This window comes from Octopus bimaculoides, chromosome 17, assembly GCF_001194135.2.
Source record: "Octopus bimaculoides isolate UCB-OBI-ISO-001 chromosome 17, ASM119413v2, whole genome shotgun sequence".
NCBI classification, from domain to species: Eukaryota; Metazoa; Mollusca; class Cephalopoda; order Octopoda; family Octopodidae; genus Octopus; species Octopus bimaculoides.
In genome coordinates, this window is record NC_068997.1 from 46,078,261 (window position 1) to 46,086,883 (window position 8,623).

Genomic DNA, 8,623 nt, shown 5'->3' on the forward strand with positions numbered 1-8,623 from the left:
CAATAAATAGTAATCTCTGCCATCGGATGAGTATCTGTAGCAAAATTTCATTGAAAAATATGCATTACACTTGAATTTATGAGGAAACAAAGTAGGAGGGGGGGAGAAACTCACTTCTGTCAGTATGCCATAATATGGAATATAATAACGAGGGGGGGGGGGAATTGTTTTTTTGTTAATGGTGATGGTTCTGAAGACACAAGAAGAGTACAAACTATGCATTTTTATAACATGCTTCCTTCCATCATTCTAAAATGCGTGGTGCAGCAGAAATTTTCAAAAATCCCGGCGGAAAGAGAGAAAATCCAACTTATGTGGTTGAGATTGTTTCGAAACTCCGCCATTATACATGTCATTCGTTGTCCATTTACAACTAATTCACTGATACTATATTCCATTAGATTCCCATAAATAACGAAATGATGCTGGTTAAACAGGGAATACATGTACGACGAAGGATTTCCATACTTCATAATAAATAATCAATTATGCTTTTATAAAATAAATAACAAGTCACTACAACGGGTTGTGTTTAAAATGGCTACAATGACTTTCCCCCACTATAATGAAACCTTCATTTTCTTTCAATATTCGCATGTTTATTTTGATCTGTTAGACATTTTTGCACGAGTTTTGAAGGTTCAAGAAACCCCAAACATTGTTTATAATTATAACACTATGTTTTTATAGATATATATTATACATAAACACCGTCGCTCATTAAGATCTCTCCTACCTTTTCCAGACGTTCCAACAACACGGCCTTTACTCCAGTCTTGTCCAGACCTCGTTTCTCCAGTTCACTGCGAAGATCCACAGACCTTAAGTCTATTAACTTGTCACTGGAGATATCACCATTTATACTAGCCAGGGTACGATATATTATTATGCGCGATAGTCAATAGCCAGAGCTGTTGACTTTCTGACTTCACGTCGAAGCAAAAACTTATTAAGGACGCAATACTGTGTTGATATTATCTATACAACAGTTATCTCCCTTTTGTCGCGGTGACGTTGAAGCTACATCTTTTGTTGTTGCCACCAGATGGCACAAGTGTCAAACTTAAATGTATCGCTATGGCAATGATCATCTGATTTTTAATAGTCTTCTTATTCTTGCTTAGTGGAGGCGCAATGGCCCAGTGGTTAAGGCAGCGAATTAGCGGTCATAGGATCGCGGTTTCGATTCCCAGACCGAGCGTTGTGAGTGTTTCTTGAGTGAAAACACCTAAAGCTCCACGAGGCTCCGACAGGGGATGGTGGCGAACTCTGCTGTACTCTTGCACCACAACTTTCTCTCACTCTTACTTCCTGTTGTTTCTGTTGTGCCTGTAATTCAAAGGGTCAGCCTTGTCACACTGTGTCGCGCTGAATATCCCCGAGAACTACGTTAAGGGTACGCGTGTCTGTGGAGTGCTCAGCCACCTGCACGTTAATTTCACGAGCAGGCTGTTCCGTTGATTGGATCAACTGGAACCCTCGACGTGGTAAGCGACGAGTGAGCAAAGTTGCAGCAATTCCAAAAAAGGTCACCACAGAAGCAATCTGTTTGAATGAATGAACTTTTTGTGGAAATTAAGTCGAGCAAAGCCAGAGGAGGTAAAGAAAAAAACATAAGGAAAGACAGGCATGAGGAATACATACAGAATAAATAAAAATGACAAATAGAATACCTTGTTAGTGTTGTATAGTGAATAAAATTTATTTCTCCATATATTAATTTCTATGTGGTCTCTTTCCACTTCTTTATTAGTTGCTCTTCTATATATATAAATATATATATATAGATGTGTGTGCATGACTGTATGTAAAAATATGGTAGGACAGAAATATGACTGAATGTCCAAGAACCAAGCACCACGTGGCAATTGGAATGAAAGATGTGGGTGATGTATGGCTGTAGGGCAGAGTTTTATTGTCTGTCTGAAATTCCATCTGCCACTCCAAAATCAAACACGTCAACATGACTTTAACACCTCAATCCTCAATTTGGATTTTACATAGACCCAATAATATCATAAACATCAAAACTAGGCTGTTGCATATGTCCCTTCATATACCACCACCACCACCCCTATGTGAAACCATGAGCCCACTATGCACTTGAGAGTTACCAAACATATTGCCATGTCCAAAGTACTGCCCCATCCCCCCACTGTTACCACTTTGACTACTGTTAACAAATGCTCCAGTGGCATCACGTCCTGTTTTGTTCGTGGGTTTATCAAGCCACGGTCCATTGGATCGGTTCATGCCACTGTTGCCAATGTCTCCATGCATGTGGGACCAGTTGTCCATTTTCCTATCTACACCGCCGGAATCCCAAGATCTCTGATCTGGTCCACCACCTAAAAGGAATAAGACAGAAAAGATAGTATTTAAAGTTACACAAATATGAAAAATGAAAAGTTCAATGAATTAACTATAGAACAGAATAAACAAGGAGAATGTAGATGAATGCAAAGAGAGGTATGGAGAAAAATAGGGCTTAACCCTTTAGCATTCAGATTACTCAGTCAAAAGTAATGTTTCTTTATTTACCTGGTTTTGAATTAATCATGCATTATCTTGTAGGTTTGAGATTTTGATTAAGTGATTCTATATTTTGAGAATGACATTGTAGAGTTGGTATGAGAAGCCAGATATGGTTGAATATAAAACATAAAATACCTGGGCCCAGTTTAAATGAGAAAATGATAATAGAGAGGGACAGTTACAAAATGGTGGAGGATGGAGGTGAAGCTTTATTTGAGAGAGAAGGAGAGAAAAATGATTAAAACAAGCAGAAACTTACCAAAAGAATTTCTGCCCAGTCTATCGTTAGCTGATGTGTTTTGTTGGTCATTATCATATCCTCGGTCGGAACCAATATATCTTCTATCAAGTTCTCCATTTGGTCCCATATCTCTTCTTAATTCAGAGGGCATCCTGGAAATGAATCCATGAATACAAGCTGAGTAATCAATCAACATTCACCTATATACTGAGAGCCTTATGCTTACATCAACACTGACCCATACAGAGACTGGCAAACATGCCAACACTAATCCACAATACACAAAACTGAGCTGTATAGAAGAATGATGTTTATAATAATATATACTAGCAAATGTGATTATCTGTATAAAGGCATAAGATAAAACCAAAAATTAAGATTTAAAAAAACAAATTACCAATTGAATTCTTCATCATTTCGAGAACGGTTATCAATTTGTCCTTCACCTCTGACTCGTGTATTGTGAAAAGGACCCATTTCCATTCTCATCATTTCTCTTTCTTTACGGTCATCATAGCGACTTCCACCTTCCAAAGCTCTGCTGTCCCTTCTATCGTAACGTTTAATTCGTCTTCCATAATCTGTATTATACCTGAGAACGGAAATGAGAGATTAAATGAGATGTATTATATATATATATTATATATATGCAAGGAAATATTGATGACTGTTACATTAATGATGCTTATTGAGGCAGAAACATGTTCTGAACTTGCCTCTTGTTTGCAAAGAAAGCAGACTGCCTTTTCCTTAACGGTATATCAATTTCAGAGAATTCTTGATTCTTGATATTGTATCTCCTTCTCATTCAGAATCAGTAGCAATTACCAGCAGGTCTTTGTTTACCTTCTCTCAAAGCAAAGATAATTTCTATAAATCATAACTGATTTTGTATGGTATTTAGAATATTTTTATTCACTTTGCTCTCGAAATTCATGCTACTGACCACTGAGTTAAGACACACACACACACACACACACACACACACACAAGTCAGGTAACAAGAAATCAATGACAACATATTGTCTCCATTTACAACTTACCGTGATTCATCCTGGAATGGAAGTTCAAATCTAGACGAGTCACCAGAAGTCCTCATCCTGGATTGTTTATGTTCATCCCAGAGTTCTCTATCATGAAAACCACTTCGATCATGAGGTCTTTTTGCAGAATATCGCATTTCTTCAAACCTGATATTAAACAAAAAAACAGCAAAATCAAGTAATTAGCAACTGTACTAAATGACTAGCAGCTAAAAGATAAGGTAGTAAACAACTTTAACTTTTAACAATTAAGCCTTTAGTGTTTAAACTGGCCATATCCAGCTCAAATATTCTATGTTTTATATTCAAACTGGCCAGATCCAGCATCTCACACCTAACCTACATTGACATGCTAAAAATAAACAATCACATCATTGAAACCTCAAAGCTATAAGATAATGCATGATTAGCTAAAAACAATTTGAGTGAAAAATTATTACATTTAACAGAGTAATTTGAACACTAAAGGGTTAACAACCAGGACACCAGTTTTGATAATGTTGCCTCTATGTAGCCATTACACATACTAGAAACAGCACCCAAAGCTTCCTCAACTCGTCTTCAACAACCTTGAAAGAAAAACAAAATGTTGAATGCTTTGGATAAAGTAGTCCCACATTATATCTGGAAGAAAAACAAAGGTCTAAAATAGTAAAAATAAAAGTAGAATGACCATAGCTGGAACTCCTTTGATTATAGGTTTGCTCCAGCTGGGCTAACTTAGACTAGACAGAACCACCACCAATGAGTTAACACCTGCTTGACAAAAAACAAGGTAGTAAACATCCCCCAAATAAAGAATACAGATGGCATACCAATGCAGATAATGGGATTAATTCCTTGCTACTAAGTAGCTAAAGACCATCACAGTAAATGATCTCACACTAATATATAAAATTGCTTTGTAGGCTTGCAGTTGTCATCAATTATTTTATACTGATCTAGCAGACATACGATGTAAAGTATTCCCTGCAGTCACGGAATGTGAAGATTTGGCTGTTATTGCTAGCAGATCAAGCAATTACACCACATACATGCTTCCTCAGACCATCTATAAATATCATTATTATTATTATTACTAAGGCGGTGAGCTGGCAGAATCATTAGCATGCTGGCCGAAATGCTTAGCGGTATTTTACCCATCGCTCTATACTGAATTCAAATTCCACCAAGGTTGAGTTTGCCAATCATCCCTTTGGAGTTGATAAAAATAAGTACCAGTTGAAAACTGGGTTCAATGTAATCATCTCATCCTCCTCCCCCAAAATAGCTGCCCTTGTGGCAAAATTTGAAACCATTATTATTATTATCAGACTACAGTTGTGTTGAATATGATGTTGGTTAAGTAAGTCAGAGGGTACATTAGCACCACTGATTCATTGTCTTGCTTCCTCCATTATGAGATCAACGGATGAGCATTACACTTTGTTCCCACTATTAGGAAAAGTCCTACATTGCAATCATTAATCTAACAAACATGAAATTATCCAAGGGGAATAAAATATAATTCAGTCAAATAAGTGGTGTTGAAGACACGAAAAAAAACAATGAATTTATGTCATAAGCATTTAGAAACGTTGAGAGAATGTGAAATAATTTGTTCTCATCTGTACAGCCCACAGTAGATAAAGCCCACAGTATTATAAATAATAGAGTATTGTATAATAATAGTAGAGCCCACAATATTATAAATAATAACAAGTAAATATTTGCTTGTAAACATTTTTGGATAGAAAAAGGCAAAGTGTACCTGTGGGACAATGGTAGAATGTCTGTCAAATTTACAGAAGATGTAAGGTCTTGCCCAAGGGTAGCCTTTTGGCTTTTTCTAACTAAAAGGGTTCTTAACCCATTATTTACATGATGTTATTTATGACTTTAGTTCACAGTATAATAGTATAACAACATAATCTGTCTCACTCACCGTAACAACTCAGCAGAACGCATCTCTTCTTCATGCCTTTCCATTTCCAAAAGTTCTTTTTCCATCCTGAATTTCTCCTTCTCAAGTTTCATTTTCTCCAGTTTCATTCTCTCTAATCTGAAAAGTGTGAAAGAATTTAAAGATACCATAAAAAATTAGGTTTACTTAGCCAGAGGGGAAGCAGATGAGAAAAACTTTGCTAATGTTCAGCATCATGAGGGCCAAAGATTTGAAGTGTTTCGTATTGCAAGACAGTGTGCGAGAGAGAACGGTGATGTCATAGGAGAGAAATGTGTCTGCATGGATGATGGTTCACCTGCATTTGAATATATCTTACATATTTTGATCTTTAATTTTTTTTTTATATACTAAATATTTACCTTCTTTTACCATTCATTTAAAATGACATATTACCAACTTTTGTAACAAAATTCCAAATTCCTCATAAGCCACAATTACGATCTAAAAAATCTTTAAAATGGTTTTATGGCTTATAAAAGGAAGTGCAGTACCCAAGGTGTGTTTTTTCAGAGTCTCCAAGACTGATTGGAAGAAGGGAAAAAGTTATCCTTAGATTAGAGACTTGGGATCTATTTTAAAACGGGGACGCCAGTATTTTCTTAACGAAACACTAACGAAACACTTTGAAACTTGGGACACTGGTAGAATGTGTCATATAAAACATCTTTTACTCTTAGTCTTCTTAACAAAAAAAAGGAATTCGCAAGTTATTCCATGTTAAAGTTGTCATATTTCTGTAATTTCAACCAATCACTGACGTCTATTCAGCTGAATAAGAGTTACTGCTGGGCGGTCATAAAAATGTTATTCCCTGTGACATATTTCATCCGGTTTAATCGTAATTTATACGCATATATTGTTTATATAATAAATTACGCTGTGCGTATCTATGTGTGTAACAATTTTAGAGTTCGGATTCTAGAGTTAAGGTTAGGGTTAGGGTTAGGGTTAGAGTTAGGGGATTAATACGATATACACCGTTACAGCGCTAACTGTTTTCACCTGAATAGACGTCAGTGATTAGTAGAAATTATCGAAATAAGACAATTTTTTAAATGAAATAAATTCGAATACAAAAATATTTTTCTGTTCTATAACACAAAATAGATAAGTATACGAAGTTTGAAAGTCTTTCCGTACCAAAAACACTACATAAAACATAAATGAAAACTGGCGCCCCCGTTTTAAAATAGATCTGAGACTTGACTGAAAGCTTAAAAAAGTGTGTACTCTGCTAAAGTCACCCAAGGACCGGATGTGCTCTTAAACAAGACAACAAAACAATTCTATCACCAAAAACAGGAATGGGCCTTCAGACAGCTTTTAACATAGTTTCCATCAATCAAAGCATTGGTCAACCTAAGACTATGATAGAAAACACCTGTCCAATGTGATGCACAATGACACTGAATTTGATATCATGTAGACGTGAAGTAAACTTCTTACCCACACAATCATGCTGTCCTGTCTTAAACAGTTTAACCCTTTCGTTACTGTATTTATTTTGAGATGCTCTGTGTTTCTTTCAATTACTTTAAATATAACAAAGAATTTAGTAAAATAACTTAGTTATCATTCAGCTAGTGTTAGGAACATAAATTGTGACTAAGTTTTGGTGGAAGATTTTAAATTCAAAACTTATGGAAACAAGACATTTGTACTCAGAGCCAGAGCCGGTTTCAGCCGGGTTGGTAATGAAAGGGTTAAATGTGAATGCACTTTTAACAAACCTAATCTTCTCTCTAACTTTGTTCAATCTTATGACCTCCTCCTTCAGTTTCTGCAACAGTAACAACATAATCTGTCTCACTCACCGCAACATCTCAGCATAACGCATCTCTACATCACGATTTTCCATTTCAAGAAGTTCTTTTTCCATTCTGGATCTTAATAATTTCTCTTTTTCTAGCTTCATTTTCTCCAGTTTCATTCTCTCCAACCTGAAAAGTGTGAAAGAATATAAAAATAACATTAAGAATACAAACAGAAAAAAATGAAAATCCCTACCTACACACACCAACTTCTATGTACCCTGACACATGTTATTCTACAAGAATACCCAAGAGATATTCTTTTGAGTCCAGGTGAAATTACGTATTCATCCAAATGTCACTAAACGAAGCTTAAATATTAGGGATGTCTAATGACAGTGAGGAATCTACACAGAAACTATAAAGGTAAGTAGAATAGAGAATAGCTTCATGATTCAGAATATTTAAGGGATAAAGATAAAATACAAATACATTTTATCACTTGTAAAAGTGTAGTGTGTCAGAAGGACAAAATGATCAGAATACTAACGTCATTGTGAGCTGGACAAAAACACATAAATTTTCACTTAACATTCACATAACACTTAAATAAGTACCATGAGGAGGTATTATATAACATACTACCATTTAGAAAAAATACATAGATAATATAGTCCGATAGATAGCCTTGAAAAGAAGAATGGTTACAGCCTTTGATTATAGGACAGCATGATAACTAAACAATAACACAAAGAACAGTTCATCACAAGAATCAAGGAACTGTTTATTTGACAACCATTTTTTAAACTTTCACTGCTAAGTTCAATTCTTCCTTCGGCTTTGAAAGGATATTGAGGAAAATTCCTCCAAATATCTCAGCTCAGCCTCTCTTTGTCCCAAAAGAGAATTAAAAAATTACAATGGTCCAACTGGGTTATCAGATCTTAAAACTAAAAATATCAAAAGATTGCTAAAACAATTTGAGCAAAGAATATAAATAATAAATATATCACTAAATTCATCTTACATATTCTGATCTTTAATTTTCTTCTCATATATACTGATTATCTTTCTTCTTTTCCCATTCATTTAAAATAACTTGTGATCA

The 8,623-nt window shown here is 35.3% G+C and overlaps 2 protein-coding genes across 3 annotated transcripts in view; both read right to left on the reverse strand.

Moving 5' to 3' along the window:
- LOC106879424 (SAFB-like transcription modulator) overlaps positions 1-8,623 on the reverse strand; it is a 63,492-nt gene that overhangs the window by 14,264 nt on the left and 40,605 nt on the right. The gene's annotated exons all lie outside the window — the stretch shown is intronic.
- On the reverse strand, positions 1,675-7,728 carry LOC106879422 (scaffold attachment factor B2). The gene is made up of 6 exons (XM_014928977.2): positions 7,579-7,728; positions 5,744-5,860; positions 3,820-3,966; positions 3,174-3,368; positions 2,795-2,928; positions 1,675-2,348 (listed from the first exon to the last, which is right to left on the reverse strand). The coding sequence occupies exons 1-6, from the start codon at positions 7,692-7,694 to the stop codon at positions 2,053-2,055; spliced, it is 1,005 nt and encodes a 334-aa protein (XP_014784463.1). The 5' UTR covers positions 7,695-7,728; the 3' UTR covers positions 1,675-2,052.